The sequence below is a fragment of the Rhinopithecus roxellana genome, chromosome 9 (genome assembly GCF_007565055.1).
Source record: "Rhinopithecus roxellana isolate Shanxi Qingling chromosome 9, ASM756505v1, whole genome shotgun sequence".
NCBI lineage: Eukaryota > Metazoa > Chordata > Mammalia > Primates > Cercopithecidae > Rhinopithecus > Rhinopithecus roxellana.
In genome coordinates, this window is record NC_044557.1 from 135275667 (window position 1) to 135301270 (window position 25604).

At 41.6% G+C, this 25604-nt stretch overlaps 1 protein-coding gene across 4 annotated transcripts in view; it reads left to right on the plus strand.

Moving 5' to 3' along the window:
• Positions 1 to 25604, plus strand: part of KIF13B (kinesin family member 13B) — a 198629-nt gene that overhangs the window by 162017 nt on the left and 11008 nt on the right. For 3 of the 4 annotated variants that reach the window (XM_010370897.2, XM_010370896.2, XM_030937676.1), the window contains exons 36-37: positions 4643 to 4751; positions 10936 to 11069. In XM_010370897.2, the coding sequence (XP_010369199.2) occupies positions 4643 to 4751; positions 10936 to 11069 (243 nt within the window). Of the gene's footprint in view, positions 1 to 4642; positions 4752 to 10935; positions 11070 to 16039; positions 16198 to 25604 lie in introns of those variants that run through there. The other variant, XM_030937677.1, reaches the window with a different exon arrangement.

Below are 25604 nucleotides of genomic sequence, written 5' to 3' on the forward strand. Positions count from 1 at the left end.
GTTGGGTACATGAGAGACATTGTGAAGTGGGCAGGGAGGCAGATGCCCCTCTGTGTGATAGGATTAGGGGTGTGGGAGGTGAGAGGGAAGTGGTTAGGTTCTAAAGACAAACTCACAGTTTGGCCTAATAATACTTGGAATAAGGCCAGCCTGCTTTCCATTCCTCTATTTGTCGATGCCCCTACATGTGAAAAGTGGAATTGTTTTGCTGAACTTCACCAAGATTGAGTTGATGAACTAATTAATTTTAAAAAAATAGTTTGGTTAACTATTCCAAATGCGAAATTCACCATAGGGCCTAAAATAAATCACTCTTGGGATAAGTCTTTCAATTAAAAATATAAAATACGATCCCTGATTGAAGTAGTGTTGCTATTTATTGCTATCGGGTGTTTCGTCATTATTGTACAGATATTTCCTGTAGGTATAATGAAACCTTAGCAGGCTTTTTATGAGTGTCTGCCAAGACTGGCTGAAGTTGAGGTGCAGGGTGAATTTCGGCGTGTCGCTGGTCTTTCCACCCCGGGGTCAGCTATGCATTGAGGTCTTCTGCAGTGCGACAAATGTTTTTGACAAAACCATTTTTATTTCCAAAGTTATTTTAGGAGAAATTTTATTTTTAATAAGTCGGTAAGGTTGTATGTTTGTCATCTTTTGATTGGAGTTTTTGAGGAAATTAAGATTAGTCAATAGCGTGAACAAATATCCAGTTAGCAGAATTGAATTTTGTGTTGGCTCCATCGCCTTCCTGAAAGCAGTGATGGTTTCATGCAGCCCTGGGAGGAGCTGCCAAGCATGAGTCACTTCCTCTTCCAGCTGCAGTGGAAGCTGCCTTTGGACCCGAAATGTCACTGACACTTCTCGTTATTTACCTTTTTGTCACTTTGCTGATCAAAACCAGACTCATTCCCAGAAAACCCAAATAATTTGTATCTGGCAGAGGAGCAGGAGTGGGGAAACTGCAGGGGTGCCTGGGGACCAAGTCAGGCCCTCTCCCGGTGCCTCCTGTGTTCTTACTCGTCAGCTTTGCCCCTGAGCATGGTGCTGGCTACCAGTGACTTCAGTATCGACTAGGATTTTATCTCTTTGAGTCTGCCTGCGAGGACAAATGTGCCCTAATGGCAGTAAAGCTGGGTAAGGATCCAAAATGAAGCCAGCTTCCCTCTTGTGTAACTGTATCATGGCTGATTCTGAAGTGGGGTGGACATGCAGGATGTTGGAGACAGATCAGAGATGTATCTTTTTCGATTTCAGGTGGAGGGGTGTAGATCACTGGAGGAGAAGTAAAACAGGGATATCATACTCTTTCAGTTTTAGATCTGAGCTATTGAGAGAGCCAGAAGTTCCAGTGTCCTGCGAAGTCCTTTTTAGTCCATGTTCCTGGGTTCGTCTCCCTGTGAGGTACATTGAACTGGGTTGCTTCATTTTTCTTTCTTTTTTTTTTTTTTTATCTGCCCCAACATTTCAGTAAAGGGAGGATAACTCTAGGACAGCCAAGCATATACAATGTATTGGGAAGATAGTCATTGCGTTGTCCTTGGGGAACAGTGTGTGTAGCCGGACCCTGAACTACAGGTTTCACCTCTGTCAAGAGGATGGAGGTGTAGTGCAGGAGAAAAATCGAGTAAGTAATTCCAGTGGAGCGTTTCCGCAGAGATCCGTAGGCATCAGCTGGAGGAGGGAAGCGCGTGGTATCCAGTTTAGCATCCGCATTCGTTGCTCCCTCTGAAGCAGAGCCTGTTCCATCGCAGCGCGATTTGAGGTCCCTGTCTCAGAACAGTGGGATCAGAATAGGTGGGTGGGGGGGGAGCATGTAAGGTTCCTCAAGGTTAAGATGACTATTCAGGTAGAGGGCAGAGTGAGCTGTGTCTCCGTTTGTCATGCTCCGCAGGGCTGTTAGGATCTACACATTGTGTCCCTTTCATGTTGTCACTTGCAGTATTTGAGTAAATGAGATGGAGTTACTGCTCTGTTCTGATTGGGTGGTGCCTGCTGGGAAGAACTGCCCCTGAAGCCGTCGGGGCCTGGGTGTGCCTTGGGGAAGAGGTGGCACCTCCATGATTTGTTGTTGGCCCAATTCTACGTCAAGCAGCCCAGGTACTGACTCCAGATCACCGGCTTAGTTTTCCGTGGGGACAGACTGCAGCCATATCAGCTGCCAAACAAAGAAAATCTAAAATATGAAAATAAATGCTCTCGAATTAAGTAAGCTGTCTTCAGAACAGCCATGTGTGAGCTCACCACTGTACACAAAGCAGGTGGCTTTTCTTCCTCTGAGAAACTCCACGGAGGGCTGACCTCTGTTCAGTCACCTAATGGTGATATCCCGGGGTACACAAGGCCACAGCTTCCCAGACAGATCATGAAATGTAAATGCAGAAATTAACAAAACATTCAAGTATGTAAATCAGCGTGTGATTCATGGGGATGCCAGCGTACCTCTGGTCAAGTATCTCAGAGCTCGCAGTCTCACTGATCACATGTTCCTGTCTCTCTTGTTCTCCTTGCTTCCTAATCAATCCTGACCATCACACCAATTTAAAAAATGATACCAAGTGCTGAGAGAGTTCCTAGGGAAACGTGGCATTCTCTGAGGTACACAGGATCCAGATCACTTAGGGCTTATTGATTTTTATGATCAGTACTTAGGTTGCTACTAAAAGCAGATGAGTTTCCAATACATTTCTGAAACCTAAGAGGCCCTTCCTCCACAATCCATCTTCAAGAGCAGCGGAGAACTCACTGTCCCCATCCCGCTGTTCAGGGCAATTAGTAAAGAAAACTTGCCAGGCCCGGTGGCTCACGCCTGTAATCTCAGCACTTTGGGAGGCCGAGGTGGGCGGATCACCTGAGGTCAGGACCAGCCTGACCAACATGGAGAAACCCCCCCATCTCTACTAAAAATACAAAATTAGCCGGGCATGGTGGCGCATGCCTGTAATCCCAACTACTCAGGAGGCTGAGGCCGGAGAATCGCTTGAACCCGGGAGGCGGAGGTTGCCGTGAGCAGAGATCTCGCCGCTGCACTCCAGCCTGGGCGACAAGAGCGAAACTCAGTCTCAAACAAACAAACAAACAACCTTGAGTTAATCGTTAGGGTTATTCATCTGTGCAGCACTAGCTCAAACTCATATTCACGTGTTTATTAAACTCCAGTGGTAAAGAAGTCAGTGATTATCAGGGGATCAAAGGGAACTTAAAGCATTTAGAAGATTTGGTCTCATCTCTTACCAGTTTTAGTACAAGCAAGCAACGTTTGGGGTTTAGTTCTTCCCTAGATAGGGCTGAAGTTAAAAGTGCTTTGATGGTATCACTGTTTTTATGGCTCAACATGAATTTTCGAATGGTTTGTTTTTGTTTTTGGTTTTTTTTTTTTGAGACGGAGTCTCGCCCTATCGCCCAGGCTGGAGTGCAGGGGCGCGATCTCCGCTCACTACAAGCTCTGCCTCCCAGGTTCACGCCATTCTCCTGCCTCAGCCTCCCGAGTAGCTGGGACTACAGGCACCCGCCACCACGCCCAGCTAATTTTTTGTATTTTTAGTAGAGACAGGGTTTCACTGTGTTAGCCAGGATGGTCTCGATCTCCTGACCTCGTAATCTGCCTGCCTTGGCCTCCCAAAGTGCTGGGATTGTAGGCCTGAGCCACCACGCCCAGCCTGGAATGGTCTTTTAATCCATCAGCTGATGAAATGTCTTTAATGAGTATTTACAAATAAGTTGAGAGTACAATAAAATTTGATAATTCAGAGACTTCCATCATTGAGAATTTGTAATTATTTGACTTGGGTTTGACTGTAATATATCTTTAATATCTATTTAAAATGAGAGGTTTGGTAATATTTACTGTTATGCACTATATGTGAGTGAGTGGAAACACAGTCTGGGAGTAGAGAGAAGAGACACCCTCTGACTACAGAGTTGTTCGTGGGTTTCTGTGGAGAACTGAGTGAAAAAGGGTATCTTGAGGCAAAAGAGCAGAAGTGGTCTCAAAGCAGAACCAAAGGGAGAATTGCGGAAGGAATATGTCTGTATTCTGTGGGAGGCAACAGGATGCACAGAGTAGAAAACATGTTAAGACAGAGCTTAAGGGGAGACTGTAAACTGCAGTATGGAGGGGCTGTCCAAATGTGTGTGTGGGGGGCATTATTGTTGTTGTTGGGGAAATTAATAAAGTAAGCAGGATGACAAGGAGAAAAGTGCTGGTCAGGCATGGTGGCTCACACCTGTAATCACAGCACTTTGGGAGACCAAGGCAGGAGGATTGCTTGAAGCTGGGAGTTTGAGACTAGTATGGGCAACATAGTGACATCCCGTCTCTACAAAAGTAATAAAAAGATTAGCCTCCTGTGGTGGCATGTACCGGTAGTCCCCACTACTCTGGAGACTGAGGCGGGAGGATTGCTTGAGTCTGAGCGTTGGAGGTTACATGCACTATGATGGCACACCCATGCACTCCAGCCTGGGCGACAGAGAGAAACCTGCCTCTTAAAACAGAAAAAACAAAAAAAAGTGCTTATGTAATCAAGCTTATATTCAAAGGAGCTTTAGTAATATGTAAGTTTTTTTCTTGAGTATCTGTAATTTTTTTTTTTTTGGTTAGTTGAATAACTTGAAACACAATTGCCAATTTTGTCTTTACTAGGGCCGGTGGGAAAGTCAGCAGGATGTATCCCAAACCACAGTTTCCAGAGGAATAGCCCCTGCTCCCGCGCTCTCTGTTTCTCCCCAAAATAATCATTCTCCAGATCCAGGTAAGTTAACTTTTCACTTGTCAATTACTGTCAGAAATCTGAGCATCTTTCAGAAAGTTTAAATTAGGATTTCCTGCCAGGCAGCCACTGTCCTACTAGATAATGTCCATCGAATTGCTTCATTTCTCCTCTTAACTGGTTGAGTTCCATTGGCTCTGGAATGTTGGATTGATCTTGCATTGCCCTAATATATACCGCCTGATCATGATGTGTTAGCCTGTACATTGCTGGACTCTCTTTGCTCCTCTATGTTAAGGACTTTTGTGTATGTGCTCTATAGTAAACATCTGTAATGTTGTATCTTCTCATCTTCATGTCTTTGTTAGGTTTTGTTATGATTGCATTGGCTTCATAAAATGACTTGGGAAATGTTTCTCCTCATTTTTTTTCTGGGAGAGTTTATGTAAGATTGGTATTACCTCTTCCTTAAATGTTTCATGGAATTCCTTAGTTACATGATCCAGGCCTGGAATCCTCTTTGTGGAGAGATTTTAAATTATGACTTGAGTTTCTTTTTTTTGAGATGGAGTCTTGCTCTGTCAACCAGGCTGGAGTGCAGTGATGCGATCTCGGCTCACTGCAGCCTTCCTTCCCAGGTTCAAGCGATTCTCCTGCCTCAGACCCTCGAGTAGCTGGGATTACAGGCACCCACCACCATGCCTGGCTAATTTTTGTATTTTTAGTAGAGATGAGGTTTCACCATGTTGGCCAGGCTGGTCTCAAACTCCTGATCTCAGGTGATCTGTCTGCCTCAGCCTCCCAAAGTGCTGGGATTACAGGCGTGAACCACCATGCCCGGCAAGTTTCTTTAGTATGGGAATATCTAGATCTTTGTGTCTCCTTTTGAGTCACCTATCATAGGTTATATTTTTTTCAAGGAGTTTCTTAGTTTATCTAGATTATTAAGTTTATTTTCATAAACATCACTTTACTTTTTTTTTTTTTTTTTTTTTTTTGAGACGGAGTCTCACTCTGTCATCCAGGCTGGAGTGCAGTGGCATGATCTCGGCTCACTGCAACCTTCGCCTCCTGGGTTCAAGTGATTCTCCTGCTTCAACCTCTTGAGTAGCTGGGACTGCAGGCATGTGCCACCATGCCCAGCTAACTTTTTGTATTTTTAGTAGAGATGGGAGTTTCACCATGTTAGCCAGGATGGTCTCCGTCTCCTGACCTTGTGATTCACCCGCCTTGGCCTCCCAAAGTGCTGGGACTACAGGCATGAGCCACCGTGCCTGGCTACTTTACCTTATTGTTTAAATACTTACAGGATCTCTTGTGATGTTCCTTCTTTTTATTCTGATACTGATAATTTTTATTTTCTGTTTTGAATACTTTTCTGACCAGTTTATCAGATATATTAATCTCAGAACCAGTTTTTGGCTTTGTTAATTTTTGTATTGCAATTGTATTTTTAAACTTTTCTGCATTTTACATGTTATGTTGTGCTTTCATTTTCATTCTATTCAGAGTGTTTTAAAATTTCCCTCTGATTGCTGCTTTGATCCATGACTTATCAACTAGCATTAATTCTTTTTTATATTTGGGGGTAATCTGTATTCCAGATTGTGTTCTATCTTGGTTAATATTCTATGTGCACTGTTGTGTTTGGGGACATGGTGTTCTATGTATATCTAATTAGGTCACTGTGGTTTATCGCCTTGTTCAAATCCTCTGGATCTTTGCTGATTTGGTGGAGGCCTATTCTATCAATTCTTGAGAGGGCCTTAAATATCCAAATATGATTGTGAAAATTATCTGTATTTCCCTTTATAACAGTTTTTGCCTCATTCATTTAGAAACTCTGATAATTAGGTACACACACATTTAAGATTGTTATATCTTCCTGATGGAGTGACCTTTCTATTATGAAATGTCCCTTTTATCTCTGGGAATATGCTTATCTTGAAATCTCTCTTACCTATCATTTATATATAACTGCATCAAATTTATTCACTGTTTGCACGATGTATCTTTTTCTCAGCTTTTAAAATTGTAGCCTGTATTTGTCATTAAATTAAAAGTGATTGCCTTCTAGACAACATCTGTTTGGGTCCAGTTATTTCCCTCTGAACCTCATCTCATAGTTCCTGCCCTTTAATTGGCATGCTTCACCCCTTCCAGTGCCTCCCATTCTGGTCCGCCATGTTATTATTGGTTTTCTACTTGGCCATTTTGTTTTTTGTTTCACTGTAACTCCTTATTTACCTTCTTTTGGGTTAATAAAAAACAATTCGTATCTCATTTATTTCCTCTTTTTGCTTTTTTGGACACCTGTATTTGTTTGCTAAATTCTTTGCTCAGAAACCCTACTTGGCATCCTTAACTTACCAAATCTGCTTAGAGTTCATATGATGTCATCCCTCACCTCACAATGCAAGAACCAGGCAACAGTGTAAGTCATTGACCTGTTCCTCTAGGCCCCTTATTTTGTACTGTTGTTTCATCTTTTACATATATAGGTGTTACAAACCTCACTCTATGACATTATTCTTTTTGCTTTAAAATAGCCACTTGTAGACCGGGTGCAGTAGCTCTCACCTGTAACCCTAGCACTTTGGGAAGCCAAGGTGTGGGTTAGTTGAGACCAGCCTGGGCAACAAGGCAAAACCCTGTCACCACAAAAAAATACAAAAATCTGCCAAGTGTGGTGGTACACACTTGTAGTCCCACTACTCAGGAGGCAGAAGTGGGAGAATTACCTGAACCTGGGAGGTTGAGGCTGCAGTGAGTCACAACTGCATCACTGTACTCATGCCTAGGCGACAGAGTGAGATCCTTTCTCAAAAAAAAAAAAAAAAAAAAAAAAAAAGCTTAGGCTGGGCGCAGTGGCTTATACCTGTAATCCCACCACTTTGGAAGGCCACGGCAGGTGGATCACCTGAGGTCAGGAGTTCAAGACCAGCCTGGTCAACATTGTGAAACCCCTCTCTCTGCTAAAAACACAAAAATTAGCCAGGCGTGGTGACTGGTACCTGCAGTCCCAGTAGGCTGAGGCAGGAGAATCGCTTGAACTTGGGAGGTGGGCAGAGGTTGCAGTGAGCCAAGATCATGCCACTGCACTCCAGCCTGGGTGACAGAGTGAGACTCTGTCTTAAAAAAAAAAAAAAGCTACTTGTCTTTTCAGAGAATACAGAAAAAATGGATAATCTCTTATTTATTTATTTATTTTTCAGATTATTTCTGGCTGTATCCAGTCCTTCCTGGATTTTATTTTAATCTGATTTTATTTCTTTCTAGCCTGAAGAAGTAGTTGTTTTTTTTGGGGGGGAGACGGAGTTTTACTTGTTGCCCAGGCTGGAGTGCAGTGGCCCAATCTCAGCTCACCGCAACCTCTGCCTCCTGGGTTCAAGCGATTCTCCTGTCTCAGCCTCCCGAGTTGCTGGGATTACAGGTGCCCGCCACCACGCCGGGCTCATTTTTGTATTTTTAGTAGAGACAGGGTTTCTTCATGTTGGTCAGGCTGGTCTCCAACTCCTGACCTCAGGTGATCTACCCGCCTCGGCCTCCCAAAGTGCTGGGATTACAGGTGTGAGCCACTGCACCCAGCCTAGTATTTCTTAGAGTACAGTCCTACTGGAGAAAAATGCTCTCCTTTTTTGAAAGTAGCTTTATTTCACTGTTTTGTTTTGTTGTGAAGAATATTTTCACTGGATAGAGAACTCTTGAGTTGGAGGGTTTTTTTTCCAGCACTTCAAAGACATCTCCTCATCTCCAGCCCCTTCTTTTCTGCTGAGAATTCAGCCATCATCTGTCACTTCCCACTCAGTGTGTTATCTTTGTTTAGTTTGCCTGCTTTCAGAAGTTTCTCTTTATCTGTGGCAATTGTACTATGATTTGCTTAGGTATTGTTTTCTTAGTATTTAACTTGCTTATCAAGTTATTGGATCTGTCAGTTGATGTTTTTCAGCAATTATGAGAAATGTTTAGACATTATTCATTAAAACTTTTATCCCAATCCTTTTGTCTCTTTCTGCTCCTTCTGAGAATCTAATTACTCACAGGTTAGATTGTTTAATATTGTCCTGCAGGTCACAGAGGCTCTATTCTTTTTTTTTTTTAATCTTTTAATTTTATTTTTTCTAGTTGGATAATTTTTTTCCTGTGATTTCCAGTGCTCTGTTCAGCACATCCAGGGAATTTTTTTCATTTCAGTCATTTTTTTTTTTTTTTCAGTTCTAGAATTTCCATTTGCTGCTGCTTTTCTGGTTTTAATTTCTCTGCTGATATTCCCGGTCTGTGCACTTGTCAAGACTGTATTCTCCTTTGCATCACTGGACTTGGTTAAGAAAGCTGCCTTAAAGTCATTTTCTATTAAATCCAGTGTCTAGACATCTCATGGTCTATTTTTATTGACTCCTTTGTTGACTGTGGGTCATATTTAATAAGTTTTACGAAATGTATTTGTATATACCCATGTGATTCATACCCCAGTGAAAATGTAGGACATTGACATGACTCCAGTTAATTCCCACTCCCTGTGGGCAGCCAGTGTTCCAGTGACTACTTCTCTAGATTACTTCTGCCGTTTCATAAACGGAGCCAATACGATGTATGCCCTTTTTGTGTCTGTCTCTTTCGCTTCCCATATATGTTAAATTCTTTCAGATTGTTGCTTGCATTAGTCATTTATTTTTTACTGGTGAGAAATACTTCACGACCATGCATTGTGTTTGTTGAAGAAACTAGGTTCTTGTATGGTAGACTAGTGCAGTAGGCCAGGTTCTTGCACAGCAGACTCTGTGCATTCTTATTTTTTCCTGTTGCGTTCCCGTGAGACTGTTGAAACGCAGTTCTGTCCCCTGTGTTGCCTGTGAACTGGTAGTTAGGGCTAGATTCTTGATTCAGTTCAGCTGATTTGAGAAGGATGCGTGTGGTAGGGTGGTTGGGTGTGGATGTGTGGTGAGGAGGTTGGAGACACATAATGTCTGATGGTCTCATTTAGTGATATGTGTGGCCTTTGATTCATTACTGGCTAGATTTTTACTTAATGAGGGATTATCAGTACTCTAGAATGTTAATTTGATAAAGAACTCTAGATTGTAATTTTTTTCCTCATCTTTGAAATAATTGTATCTTTTTGGATCTTTATTCATCTTAAACTTATTTTCTGTCTCCCCTCTTTTATTTTTCTCATCCTTGTTTTTGTCTTGCTGTAAATAATTGGACTTTTCTAAACTGAGGTATGACGTATCTGTCTCTTGGCACGGTGTAGCCGTTCTTTGCTTTATTTTTCAGTGGTCGCCCTCATGATTACAGTGTACATCCTTAACTTTTTGCAGTATGCTTACACTTAATATTCTACTGTAAATTTTATGTAAAATTTTATGTAAAATGTAGAAACCTTACAGCTGTATCCATCCATTTACCAACTGAATTGCCAGTAAATTTGGAATCCTTTCAGGGTTAGTGTGGAGTAGAGATCTGTGGGGAGTTGTGTGCATCTGTTAAGGCAAATGTATTCCTTAAGATGACTTGCTTGTTCATTTCTAAATGTTATGTGAATACAGCTTTTCATCACTTATGACTTGGGATTAGATTTTACTATAAATTAATAGGGGGAAGAAATCTTAGTATATCATAAGTATGACCTATTTATACCTCTGATCCCAGCCTTTGGAAATTAACAGCAGATAAGAACGTAAGTTGTTCAGGGCATCTCTCCCTGACTTGTAATAAATAACTCAAACCACTACCATTTACCCTTTTCCCAAAAGGTCAGTTTCATCATCGCCCTTCAGTAAATAGTTATGAAAAATTAGATTGAATAAGACATAGTCCCTGACTTCAAAGAGCTTAAAGTCTAGACAGAGAGCTATACATTTGTGTCATTGGCAGTGTGACTTAAAAATCAATACCATTTTATTCTAGGGCAGAAGTGAATGCTTGTGCCAATTATTGACAGGATAGAGGTGAATTGCTGTTCTGATGCTGATAGGAACACTGAGCATTTTGGCACTGGAGCATTTTGGCAGCACCCCAGTTACTGCTATTTAATTGAAGAAGGGACATTACTATGTTTGAGGGAAATTACGGAAACTACAATAATACTGTGTTTTCCTAATATTTTTTAAGGATACCTTTGGTTTTTGTTAGATTTGCTGACAAGTGATGTCTGGCAAATGTACAGGAAAAGATGTCTATGTAATTGTGTATGTTTTATCTTTTTCCCCTGTAATATGGGCAGGACTCAGTAACCTCGCAGCATCCTACTTGAATCCTGTCAAGTCCTTCGTGCCGCAGATGCCAAAGCTCCTCAAGTCTCTTTTTCCTGTCCGCGATGAGAAGAGGGGCAAGCGGCCATCTCCGCTCGCACACCAGGTAAAAAGCACCGAGAAAGCAGCCGTGAACGTTTTTCTGATAAACCGGTGCTCTGTGTTGCGCCAAATTGGCTGGAGGTGGAGGCGCAGCCTCGCGGGTGGGGGCTAAACCGGGTTTTTAAACCCAGGAATAGCTGTCAGTCATTTCTCCTTCACGCTCTTCAGAGATAACAGAGCTGTTTAAACTTACAGACACACTCCCTCCTTTCTGCTTTTAAAAAGTGCCAAGGACACTGCTAATGTGATTTATGGTAATATTACTTAGAGCAACAGTAGTAAAATTTATGAAGTGCACTTAGTGTTGTTTGTGTATTGCCAAGTAGAAAATGTAATTCTATTTTTATTTCTTGATTTCATTTCTTTTTTCAAACAATTTTGTATCATGAGTGCCCTTCCCTCTCAACCTCTGTTTTCTCTACTGTGGATAACCTGTTCTTTCACTGAAAAGTGATCACCTGTCTTACTTCCGTTTTTCTTAAAACTCTTTACCCAGCCCTAGGGTAAGTGTTAGAGCAAATGCGAAAAGGTTTCCTAAACAATCAGGAAGCTGCTCTTATGCAATAGTGAATGGGAACCCCGTTGGAAATGCAATTTCCAGCCTTATATAGGTGTTAACTCAGCAGAAAATGATAAATGAGGATTTATTTATACTCATTCAAAAACACATACAGGGCAAGTTCTGTTGTCCAAATAGGTCTTTTGACATCAGTTTCTCCACTTTCTTCTAAACATTCGAGTTGCAGAAATCCAAGTGAGTTGTCTGAGACTTAACTATTTAAAGAATTCTCTAAGTGTATGAATGCATATATTCAGGGGAGAAGGAATTAGTTTTATCAGGCTGCCATGCAGATATGTAATTTTTAAAATTCTAGCTTTATATAAGCATATAAATAAGCATACACAGTAGATGGCAAAATTAAAACCAAGATTTTGCAGCTGTTTAAATTGTATTTAGGCACATGGTGGGGCTTGAGAGTTAGTGAAATGAATCTGTGACTGCAGGAGCTAAGTCCTGCGGGGACTGAGGTAGGCAGTGATTATTTTTCCTGGTGTTTTTTTTCCCCAGAGATCCACCAGAACTGAACCAGTGGGTCTGGTTAGAACTGTTATTCAGTTCTAAACTTCTGCATCATTGTTTCACAAAGTGTGATTCATGAACTGTCTGTCAGATTTATCAAGGGAGCTGTTTTAAAAAAGTTTCTCGGCCTGCCCTGGGAACCCATAGCTAACTTGGAGAGACCTTGTAATCTGCATTTATAAGTGCCTGTGGTGATTCTTATTTTTATCCAGTGAAGTCTGCTATCCAGTATTGTTAGTTGCTGTTTGGTGAAGGCAGAGTCACGTAGGTTGGAGGAAATTGGAATCACGCTGGAAGTCACGGAGTCAGCCTGCCATCGTTACCATTCTCCTTTAAAGCTATTTTCAGTTTTGCTTGTAGCAAGTCACATCACCTGCTACCTGTAGAACTTACTTACTCTCTTACTGTGTTGGCAGTGAGTGATTAGCTCTCTCTGGATGTGAGAGGAACAACAGTGTGTTAGAAACAAATGTAGTGATTGGAGAATAATTTAGAATGCCCAGGTTAGAGGTTACCTTGAAATATGTGGAAGATTTCTTAAGCAACTTTTATTCATTTATTCCAGTTGGTCATTTATTGTTTGAGCACATATGAGCAAAGGTTTGGGAAAGCTGGCCTCATACATATATTTTGTATTTCATAAAAATATAAAATATATGGCTGAGTGCAGTGGCTCACACCTGTAACCTCAGCACTTTGGGAGGCCAAGGCAGGTGGCTCACCTGAGGTCAGGGGTTTGAGACCTGGCCAACATGGTGAAACCCTGTCTTTACTAAAAATACAAAAATTAGTCAGGCATAATCCTGTAGTCGCAGCGACACAGGAGGCTGAGGCATGAGAATCGCTTGAACTTGGGAGGCAGAGGATACAGTGAGCCAAGATCGTGCCACCGCACTCCAGCCTGGGTGACAGAGTAAGACTCTGTCTCAAAATAAATAAAAATAAAAATATATAAAGTATATAAATCTAAAACTGGTCTTGATGAAGATACCTGGTAATAGAGCCAGAGCATTCCAGTTGGTTTGTGAGAACTCTGCTCCTTGGAAGGCATTTGCCTTTTCTCAGGGTCACCAGGGAGCTCCCCCTTGTCCATGCTGCCTTGTCCTCATGGTGCAGACTTTGTGTCAACATAACACTGGAAACACTTCTCCAGGCTTCAGTGCAACTTCCTTTCCCTGGCTTCCCTTCCCTCGGTCCTTGATCCTCTCCTGGGACTGTAGATTCTATCAAGTTTTTACATCCAGCGCCCAGAGCTACAACCGGGAGGCTCTCTTTTGTTTTTAAACCTGTTTCCTTCCATGCATAAATTTCATTCAGTTCCGTGGCTTTAGCTGTTTAAACAGAGTAGCCAGAATGGTCTTTCACAGCCTTACAGTCGTCAGTGGCATGACACCTTCCACTTCCTCCCACTGAAAGGAGTGAAATGTGAATTTCTCACTGTGGCTCACAGTGCACTGCAGGGCCTGTCCCTGGTCTTGAATCTTCCTTCTTCTTTATTCGCTCACCAGTACTAAGTCAGATAAGTCGCCTTTTTAGCCTGTGAGCACGCGAAGCACCTTCAGTCTGGAGAGCTCTGGTGCTGGCCCTGCCACCCTGCTCTTCCCAAAGGCCTCCCATGGAACAGTCAGGAAAGGCCACTCTGAGGAAGGACGTCTGAGTCTAGAGTGGGCTTTCTTGAACGGCCACACCAGAACAGCTTCCACCATACACGCAGGCACTACATTACCATTTCTTTTTCTTTTTTTTTTTTGAGACGGAGTCTCACTCTGTTGCCCAGGCTTGAGTCTTGGCTCACTGCAACCTCCACTTCTCGGGTTCAAGGGATTCTCCTGCTTCCGCCTCCTGAGTAGCTGGGATTACAGGCACGCGCCACCCTACCATGCTTGGCTAATTTTTGTATTTTTAGTAGAGATGGGGTTTCACCATGTTGGCCAGGCTGGTCTTGAACTCCTGACTTCAAATGATCTACCCGTCTCAGCTTCCCAAAGTGCTGGGACTACAGGTGTGAGCCACCGCACCTGTCCCATTTCTAACCTTTTTATCAGGAGTTATTGTTAGGTTTATATGTTTATCAATTATCCCTCTCCACAGTATTCCTTGAGGGCAGGACTTGTTGTGCCAAAATGGTGCCTGGTACATAGAAGATGCAAAATGTCTATTGTTTGACATGTGAACAAATTATAATAATATTATTTTGAGACAGGGTCTCGGTCTGTCGCCCAGTCTGGAGTGCAGTGGCACGATTATAGCTCATTGCAGTGTTGAACTCCTGGGCTCAAGGAATCCTCCAGCTTCAGTCTCCCAAGGAGCTAGGACTACAAGTACGCTCCACCACGCCCAGCTAACTTTTAAAAAATTTTTATTTTTAGAGACAGTCTCACTGTGTTGCCCAGGTTGGTCTCGAACTCCTGGGCTCAAGTGATCCTCCTGCCTGGTATCCCAAGTGTCTGGGATTATAGGCATGAGCCACTGTGCCCAGACTATAATATTAGACTGTGGGTCCCAAGTGTTACTCAGTGGTAGACAGGACTGTGTTTACAGCTTAGAGGTGAAAGAAGCACCGCTGAGTGGGGATTAGAGGGATGAAGACATATTTAAGAACCTTCTTTCCTAGGTTGGTGGAAGTGCTAAAGAACATTTCCAAAGGAGAGAAAAATCTTAGCTTTTCATTTTGGATTTAGTTGATCAGAGATGATCTTGGTTATCTCATTTTCACTGACCATCTGTACTAAAGCTCTGTGAGAAATAAATTAGAACTGTAGATGATAATGTCAAGAAAACTGTTTTTCTTACTTGGGTCACATTTCAGGGTACCAGTGAAGCATACTGGAAATACACTTTGAATATGCTTTATGCTTTCACTTGTACTCTGAAGTGTGTTTCATCTTTGAAAAAGGGCATTTTAGTGCCTGTGGAATTGCAAATAACAGGAAGAAGAAAAATGCTGTATTGGCTAGACTCCTTTAGTGTTCCTCATTTTTAAAAAATAGTAAGCTTTATTATTATAATGGATTTCCATGCACTTGAAAATCAGATTTGATACCTACAATTTGAAGTTTGAACTTCTAAAATAATCTCTACTGCCCCTCCTGGGGGTCCTACAGGAACGAGATCATCATTTTTCCAACCAATCTTTGCCTCAGAGTTTGTTCTTACCAGGAAGTAAAGGGAGTGGGGAGGATTGTATATGTGAGCCAGGACTGTATATGTGAGCCGCCTGCCCAACAAGACCCTATTTTTAAGGTGTTTAGATTAGCAGACATTCTTTAAGTAAGCATCTTTAATCCTTCATGGGCACTTGAGAAACTAATAACCATCATTTTGGATGAAGTGAGTATTATATCCTTTAAAATATATACTTTTTTTTTTGAGACGGAGTCTCGCTCTGTTGCCCAGGCTACAGTACAATGGTGAGATCTCAGCTCACTCAACCTCTGCCTCCCAGGTTCAAGCGATTCTCCTGCCTCAGCTTCCTGAGTAGCTGGGATTATAGGTGCCTGCCACCATGCCCAGCTAATTTTTGTATTTTTAGTAGAGATGGGGTTTTACCATGTTGGACAGGATGTTCTCAATCTCGTGATGTCGTAATCTGCCTTCCTTGGGCTCCCACCGTGTTGGGGTTACAGGCGTGAACCACCGTGCCCTGCCAAAATATATATGTATAATTTTCTTATATAAATATTTGAATAAGTTTTGACTATTATTATATAGAAGTTTTTTTTTTTTTTTTTAATTTATTTTTTGTGACAAGGTCTCGCTCTGTTGCCCAGGTTGGAGTGCAGTGGAGTGATGATAGCTCTCTTAGGATCTTTGTTCTCTCAGCCCTCCCCCGTCTTAACAGCTCTAGATGAGTCTCCCACATCTCATCTGAGAAATACTTTGTCATTCTACAGTTGACTCGCCAGGGTCCTCCCTAAAGTGAGGAGTCCAGAAATGAGAGAGTTCCCCCTGGACTTGCAAATGGTGGAAGTGTTTCCTTCCTCATCTAAATGATCACGCTACTGATGCAGCATGGGACCGCGCTTGGTGGGGCTTGTTCTTGAAAGGTATTAGCTCATTGTGCTGTTGGTCAGGTAACATCACCAGGTTTTTTGTCTGTTGATACTCTTGTCACTGTACTACTACTTCTCTTTTATTATGTGGTCTAATTGATGGTGTGAAAATAATGAGGAACTTCAGATTCATTCCTAGAATTTTTTATCTTTGATGTTTTAACATTCCCAGGATATCAAGATCTTTCTGAGTAATTTTTTTTTTAAATGCATATATTCTGGCTGTCCACACACTTCTAAAGCTGTAATCTCTCTGCATTTGAGAGTATTGGAATATTGAACATAATAAGGCCTAAGGCAGAGCTCTATACCTAGTAGACATCACTTGTCAAGCCACAGAGTGACAGACCAACACATTTCAGTTCCCTGTAGCCAGTAACTACCTTCTCCACTCCACACTTCTCCCTCTTTCTACCAAAGAGTTTGTGGGAGACTGTGTGGCATACATTATGGAAATAAAGTGGCTCTGCGGCCAGGGCCTTCCTCTGTGTCACCAATCAAGTAAGCCTGAAGCAGAGTGGATGTTGATGACGGTGGCTGGACTGCCCTGCGCACACACTGGTGTGGCTATGGCCCTGTGTGAGGCATCCAGTGCTGGACTTAGCAGCACCTTTAAAGAAATACACAAGTACCCGGAACCTTCCTCTCCAGTTTTGAGTATTGTGCTTTATTTTTATTTGCTAGTGCCTGTTAGTGCACCAATTTCAATAGTCTATGACCATTAAATGGTTGTGAAATAAGCAATATCAGATATTTAAATGTTTAGATAACATCAAGATAAAATCCAGAAAAATACAGGTCCATTCATATGCCTAAAAGGAATCTGGATCAATAGTACAATATAGGAAGGGGGAAATAGTGATACTAATATGGCATAAAGACTTAGGACAGATAGTTAACATCGCTTAAGGGTGACAATGTGAAACAGCACAAAACCAAAACACCCCGAATGGTTTGGGGATCGGCATGGAAACCAAGCAGGTCATGTTTAATAACACGCTTCCTGAAACCGTTTGTCTCCCATTTCCCACCTGTCATGAAAGATACTGAAACTGCTTTTTATTTTATTTTATTTTATTATTTGAGACTAGGTCTTGCTTGTCACTCAGGCTGGAGTGCAGTGGTGCAATGATCGCTCACTACTGCCTTGAACTCCTCGGCTCAGGTGATCCTCTAGCCTCAGCCTCCCAAGTAGCTGGGACTAAAGGCGTGTGAGATGATGCCTAGCTAATTAAAAAAAAAAAAAAATTTTTTTTTAAAAATTGAGACAGATCTGAAACTCCTGGCCTTAAGTAATCCTCCTGCCTCAGTCACCCACATATGTTTTTATTCCAGTTTAGTTTGGAGACTTAAAACTTCTCTGAAAAGTTGTAATAATGCAGAAACTCACACTATCCTATCTAAACAAAACCCCAGCCCCTGACCTGGGCTCTCTTTGATATTATTAGATGACACTTAGATTACTGTACTTGGTTCTGGATTTACTACTACTAGAAATGCAGTGACCAGTTGGAATTGTTTCAGAGAATAACATCAAAAATGATTTATGAGGAAGGATTCAAGGAGTTATTTATAGCTTCACCAAACAATGACTAAGAGAGCTGACTGTATAAGCATTCAAGGGATACCATCACCGAGGAGGGAAGGATTGTTAGGGATGGTTTTGCTAGAGCAGTGGAGGGTCCTAGGGCCATAGAGATGAAATTAACAGAGAGGATGGTGACAGCTGACAGTGGGAAAATGGTTTACAGATAGCAAGGTACTCTTTTTTTTTGAGACGGGCTCTTGTTCTGTCACCGAGGCTGGAGTGCAATGGTGCTATCACAGCTCACTGTGGCCTCAACCTCTTGGGCTCAAGGGATCCTGCCGTCCCAGCCTGGCTGTCTTTAAAAACAAAAGGTGGGGTGGGGGGTGGGGGGCCGATTTCTTTTACTTAAAAACAGGAAGTTAGACTGGGTGCGGTGGGCTCACACCTTTATCTCAGCACTTTGAGAGGCCAAGGCAGGCAGATCACTTGAGCTCAGGAGTTCGAGACCAGCCTGGGCAACTTAACAAGACCTTTGTCTCTACTAAAAATTAAAAAAATAGTATTTGGGTGTGGTGACACATACCTGCCTCAAAAAAATAAAAACAAAGTTTATGAGAATATAAAATAATCCAGGTAAGGACTAAGGAATAGAATGGGTCCTGTTTTTACTAATCATTCCTTATATTTTGTTATGTTAAGTGGAAAAGAGGTACAAGTTGTGTAATGGAGGAATGATTATTATCAAAAAATACTTTTAATTAGAGTGTCCTTGACATTTTCAGACAAGAATGTTCATTTCCCTCCCTCACGCAAAGATACACAGACCCATAACCGCAGAGAAGCTTTAATGAAAACCTGGATGCTTATTAACCTGTTCTTTGGAATCAGCAGGTTCTCAGGTGAAGATGTTATTATTTTCCTGTTACTTTATCTTCATATTGTTTATCAAATGGAAATGAAAAGGTTCCTGGATCTTTTTTTATAAGATGAAAGTCAACAGTTTATTCAGAAGGTTTAAAAACAAAGATACTCTTAAATTTACAAGATCTTTTGGTTGAACATATTCATAAGGACTTATATTTCTCATTTTTATGGAGATTTGTTTTTGTTTGTAATCAATTTCTGTCTGAGTTCCAGAAATGCAAAAATACTGCACTGAAAGAGGTGGCAGCTGACAAAATTGCTGTCTTTGACCTTCTGATGCAAGTTTAGTAACTAATCTGGAAAATAATGAACTGCAATTAATGAAATCTGTACTCATATTCAAGTGTGTTTCTCAGACAGCACATAAAATAATTGAAGGAACTTCTTGCTCTCTAATTAGTTAGATTGAATTAATTTGGCATAATAGCTTTTTTTCATGTATCTAGAAGTTTGTGTTCAGATGAAGCTATTTATGTACTTCAAAGTTAGGAACTGTAAATGGCATCTTTGATGAATCTGGAGAATTAAAGAGTTATTGGTCAGATTTAATTTCCACTATCAAAAGCACAGTCACATTGCTGGCCTGTCTTGATTTATGTGTCCGTCCCTTTTGGTTAGGGCTGCCTTATCAACAGCAGGGATATTTTTCTCCTATTTCAACATAGCCTCATGTGTGGTAGGTAGATAAAGGCTTGTGTAGAAAGAGCATGCCCCTGCCCATTTCTGATGCTAATTGAAAAGATGTCTGTGTAATTATCCTTCTTTCATTACTGTGATTCTTCCTCATATAAAACAGGGAGAAACAAGCACAAATACTAATTCTTGCCTTGTACACAAGGATGCTGTTTTAAACTAGCCATACTTCCTTGATTAAATGAATTATGTAAACATGTATCCTAGTGTCTCAAGTAAAGGTTCAACATCCTAACTAAAAGAAGAAAACACTGCCAGGCACGGTGGCTCACGCTTGTAATCCCAGCACTTTGGGAGGCTGAGGCGGGCAGATCACGAGGTCAGGAGTTCGAGACCAGCCTGGCCAACAACACGATGAAACCCCATCTCTACTAATAAAAAATAAAAATTAGCTGGGCGTGGTGGCAGGCGCCTGTAATCCCAGCTACTCAGGAGGGTGAGGCAGGAGAATCACTTGAACCCGAGAGGTGGAGGCTGCAGTAAGCTGAGATGGCACCACTGCACTCCAACCTGGGTGACAGAGCGATACTCCCATCTCAAAAAAAAAAAAAAAAAAAAAAAGTAAAGAAAACACATCTAGGCCTTGTTTCCCAGCCTTCATTTTTCTTAAGCCTTCAGGTTATTTAAAAAATAACCTATGAACATTTTCTCTGTAGTTTAGTACCCCCCATCTTAAGCAGCTATTGATATAATGTGCTGCATTTCACTTGTTCTGGGGTTAACAAAGAGTTTTTTAAAAAAAATTCAGGGCAATTGATTTCTCTTCAGTGTAGGGAGGAATTTTTAGGCAATCCTGTCATTGTTATAAGACTCTTATCACTCTTTCAGTTTTCCAAAATCACAGCATTTTGCTGTCTAGCCTCGCCCCATGCATTTATAGGTAATATAGTGGACATACTTAGAGATGTCAGAGTTGTCTTCATAATCAGGTTTAGTAGCTGATCTGAAAAAAATGAAATTTAACTTAAGTTCACTTCAGCAAGTAAGAGGGTTTCTGAGGCAGTAAAGAAGTTGATTGAAGAGGTGCATCTGCCAGCCATTTTTTAGGAATGGGCTTTGTTTTATTCTCTAGACCAAGGGTTGCCATACTTTATTTTATAAAAGGACAGATTGTAAATATTTTAGGATTTGCATGCCATGTGGTCTCTGTCAAAACTAGCCATAGACAGTATTAAACAAATGAGTCTGGCTGTGTTCTAGTAAAACTTGATAACCTGAAATTTGGATTTTACATAATTTTTATGTTATGAAACATTCTTTTGATTTGTTTCAATCTTAAGAATGTAAAAGCCATTTCTTATTTCATAGGGCATATTAAGCTGGTGACAGGCTGGATGAAGACTTTTTATTTTTTTAGACAGGGTCTTGCTCTGTTGCCCAGGCTGGAGTGCAGTGGTGTGATCATGGCTCATTGCAGCTTTGACCTCCTGGGCTCAAGTGATCCTCCCATCTCAGTCTCCCAAATAGCTGAGACTACAGGTACACACCACCATGGCTGGCTAATTTTTAAATTTTAATTTTGTAGAGACGGGATCTCCCTATGTCACCCAGGCTGGTTTTGAACTGCTGTGCTCAAGCAGTCCTCCTGCTTCAGCCTCCCAAAGTGCTGGGATTGTGTGTGTGAGCCACCCCGCCCAACAAGGCTCTATTTTTAAAGCTTTTAGATTAGCGAACATTCTTTAATCATCCTTAATCCTTCATGGGCACTTGAAAAACTAGTAACTCATTTTGGATGAAGTGAGTATTATATCTTTTAAAATCTCTGTGTCTAATTTTCTTATATGAATGTTTAAATCAGTTTTAAGTATTATTATGTAGAAGTTTTATTTTATTTTTTTAATTTACTTTTTCTGACAAGGTCTTGCTCTGTTGCCCAGGCTGGAGTGCAGTGGTGTGATCACAGCTCACTGCAGCCTTGAACTCCTGGGCACAAGTGATCCTCCTACCTCAGCTTCTCAAGTAGCTGGGACTACAAGAGTGTGCCACCATGCCTGGCTAATTACAAAAAAAATTTTTTTTTGTAAAAATGGGACCTTGGTATGTTGCCCAGGCTATTACGTAGAAGTTTTTAAAGTAAACTGGCTAGATACTAAAAATCAGAAGTGATATCTTTTCTGGTAGCTCTGGAAATATTAGTATTTAAAATTTTATTTATGTAATACTTAGAATAAGTTAGACTATAACACATATCTAATGTCTTATAGACCACATGAATGGTATTATTCACTTAAATCCAGTGATAAAATAATTTACTTGTTGATAGGAAAAACAGGCCTTTTAATTGTTTTTGTGTAACCGAAATGAAATAGGAATATAAATGTTAGACCTTGAGTGCCTAGTTTTGAGGAGCACAGGGACTACTTTTGCTCACACTGCATCCCCAATGCCTACCACAGTCTTTAGAATGTAGTAGGTACCTGGTACATATTTGCGAATGAGTAAATTAATGAAATCTTAGTTTCTTTTTTTGAAAGAAAATGGAATTCATCCTGGAATGACTTTGGGACTGATTCAGTTAATTCAAAACTTGTGATTTCTAGATCAGATGAAATTACTGACTGTTTAAAAATGTACTTTTAGTAAGCCAACTTAGAGATATCTAGGAAGACCAGACACAAAATTCCAATGAAGTACTTTACAAATGTGCCGAGAGCTTCCAGTGTACCTGGCACCACACCAGGAATTTTAATGCGCCATCTCAACAACAGGACTGAGTTAGACAAGCACCATGCAATAGATATATAATGCGAGTCATGTATGTAACTTACAATTTCCTAGTAGCCACATTACGGAAGTAAAAAGAATATAGGTCAGATTAATTTTAATAACATTTGTTTAACCTAGTGTATTGAAAGTACTGTCATATCAACTGTAGTATAAAAAAAGATTGAGATATTCCCATCCTTCTTTCTGTACAAAGTCCTTGAAATCAGGTGCGTATTTTACATTTCTAGCACATTGCAATTCAGACACTAAAGTTCCGTCGGAAATACTTGATCTGCATTTAGAATTCATAAAATTTATGGTTGAAAAAGCAGACCCACATGCCGAGGCTGTTCTAAACATACTTAAAACCGTTTCAGTTATATAACCAGTTAAGGTTATACTTTATTAATTAAAATAAAAAATGGACTTCCTGAGTCACATTAGCCTCATTCTCAGTGCTGGGTTACCAACAGGGGCCGGTGGCTGCCATGTCAGGGTGGCTGCCATGTCAGGGCCGCTGCCCTGTTGGGGAAATGGGGAGGGTGCGCACCTGTCTCTGGTTACAGAGCCTCGGGAGTGGCGGAACTGAGCTTCCCATTGAGAAAGCGAGGTTAAATGCTCAAATGTGACCATAAGAGATTTCGCTGACAGTGACTAAGAATAACCAAGTCATGGTATTTGTGGAATGAATGAATCAGTAGAGCGTTTGTAGGAGGGACGGATCGAGCAGCAGAAATACACCATGCGGGACCTGCCAGTGTCTCCCTGTGTGCTGCAGTGGGAAGTCCTGGCAGCTGCTAGGCGGAGAGTGACATGGTCACTTTTGTTTTTCGGAAAGCTCCCTCTGGCTGCAGTTTGGAAAGTGGATTTGAAGAGAATGGAGCTAGAAGACACTATTCGAGTGTGGGTAGAACCCTCAGCAGGGATTGTCACGTGGGTCAGAAACCCGCGGTCACCTTCTGGTGTTGAGTCCTTCAAGGCACTGCTTGGAGGGGCATGTGGCAGGCAGGGTCACGGTGGATGTGGCGGGCATCAGCAGCCAGCGGCCCGCCTCCCTGCTTAGAGAATTCATGTGGATGGGATCACCCCCTTCCAGATAGGTGTTGAAGCCCAGAGGTGATCAGGTTTTTACACAAAAGTTATAATGCCAAGCCGTGCATTTAAAATAACTATACCTGCCAGCTGGACAAAAGTGCTGCTGCCATCATGGCTCACACATTCCTCCAGATCAGCCTGTCAGGATCTAGAGCCTCCAGGCGCACAGGGTGGCTGCGTGTCCCGGTCACTGAAGGCCTCGCGTGCCGGAGCCTGGATCACAGGCTCCAATCCGGGGCTGGACGCGTTCTCCCCGCTCGCCTCCTGGAACGCTTCATTTTCCTCTCTTCCAGGCCCCTGGTCAAGACAACCTTAGAAAAGTGTTTATATTGATTAGGTTATTACTGAGGATTAATGTTTGGGTTGTACATGTCTTTTTTTTTTTTTTTTTTTGGAAACTGGGTCTCATTCTGTCACCCAGGGTGGATTGCAGTGGCGTGATCATTGCTCACTGCAGCCTCGACCTTCTGGGCTCAAGTAATTCTCAGCTCCCAAGTAGTTCGTACTATAGGTGTGCACCACCATGCCCAGCTAATTTATTTTTTGTAGAGATGGAGTTTCTGCATGTTTTCCAGGCTGGTCTCGAACTCCTGGGCTCAAGTGATCCTCCTGCCTCAGCCTCCCAAAGTGCTGGGATTGCAGGCGTGAGAGCCACTGCACACCGTGTCTGATTTGTATCCATTGTGTATTACTTTTACCAGAACATTTTTGGAGGTTAGCAGGTGTTTCCTTATATGCCCTTGCTCAGCTTCCTTTTGTTTCTTAGGTTTTTCACACTTCAGCAGCAGGAAAGTGAAAGGTTGGCTACTAGTTATTTGTAACAAAAAATAAATCTTACATATCTTGTGTATTCCATTAAAAAAAACTTTCTATACTTGAATTTAAATCATTGGTTAGTATTTAAAACAAGACTTAGAGGATTGTATTAGTTTAAGCACCATTAAAAAATGACATTTAAGAATTTTTGAAATTCAGGATAAGGAGTGATTGTTAGCCATGAAAGGTTTATTTTCAAACAAGAAAAAATATGCATCAGAAAATTCAATGTTGGAGAAGTTCTGAAGTGATTATTTTTTTGCTTCAGCTGGGACCTCTTTTCCCCTTTACCTCCTCTGATGCCCACATTTCAGAGTCTGTTCTGTCCCACATTCCTATGTAACTGTACAATTTAGTCTTCTTTGTCACTTGCTAAGTAATTTATGCATTTGTTCATTCAACAAACACTGAGCTACTGTTTTATGTAAGGAAATACAAGGATGAATGAGACATAGTCTGTCTCCTTCCAAGAGCCTGAAGTTTAGAGAAGCCCCTTTAGAGCCACATAAGCAGATGAAGAGACAGTGCAGGATGATGTAGATACCGTCACGTGTGAGTGTCTGCGGATGACACAGTGAAGCCAGTGGGCGCTGCTCTCTGCAGTTGCAGGAGAATTCAATCATGCTTGAGCAGAGACTTAGAAATGAATCTGTATTCACTAGGTGGAACACGATTCCCCAGGGGGTGGAGTGGCATGAGGAAGGTTCTGAAAAACCATCCATTGAGGGAATTCTGAGTGGAAAAGGCGTCCATTGAGAGAATTCTGAGTGGAAAAGCCACCCATTGAGGGAATTCTGAGTGGAAAAGCCATCCATTGAGAGAATTCTGAGTGGAAAAGCCGTCCATTGAGGGAATTCTGAGTGGCCTAGTAGAGCAAGCAAGACAAAGTGTGTCCCCTTGGAGATTTTGTATGTCATGTCAAAGGGTTAATTTTATTCTTCTTGGCAGAGAGGTCTCCAAAACAGCTTTTATTCCAAGTTTTGAAATTCTGATCTGATCTCCCGTGTGTTCATGTAGAATGTGAAAGCCAGAGTTAAAAAATAGCGCAATATGATTAGAGCAGTGACTGGCACCTTTTCCCTGAAATATTTCAAAGCCGTTCTGTTGCCTGTAAGCTACTCATCTGTTCAGTTTCAGCAACGCTCAGTAGACAGCGTGATTGCAGGTTCAGCCAGCACTTGAGAACTTAGTCCTTTTCCATCTGTGTCACTCACTCATAGGGCCACGTGAATACATTTAACCATTAGGTAAGTGCTCTCTGAGCCTCGGTTTCTGTAGTGTGAAATGTAGATAATTATACTCATATTCACTTGCCTCATGGGACTTCTCCTTAGTATTTATAGCTGCAAAATATTTCACAGTCATTTTTATTAATAGTTACCAGATGTATCGTAAGGATTAATGAACTTATGATCTGAAATGTTTTGAGCCCCTGAAATAGGAGGTGACTGCCTGTACGGGGGAGATGTAGAAGAGCATGAAGGTGCAAACAGACACTTGAAAATTTCAGCTATTACATGTGAAGGACGATGGCACAGTTACAGTTTCAGTATTCTTGGTCGATATATTTGGCATCCTTAAAAAGGTTGCTGAACTCATACCCAAGGCCTGTGCCAAAAGCCCCCCTCATGTGGTATTCACACC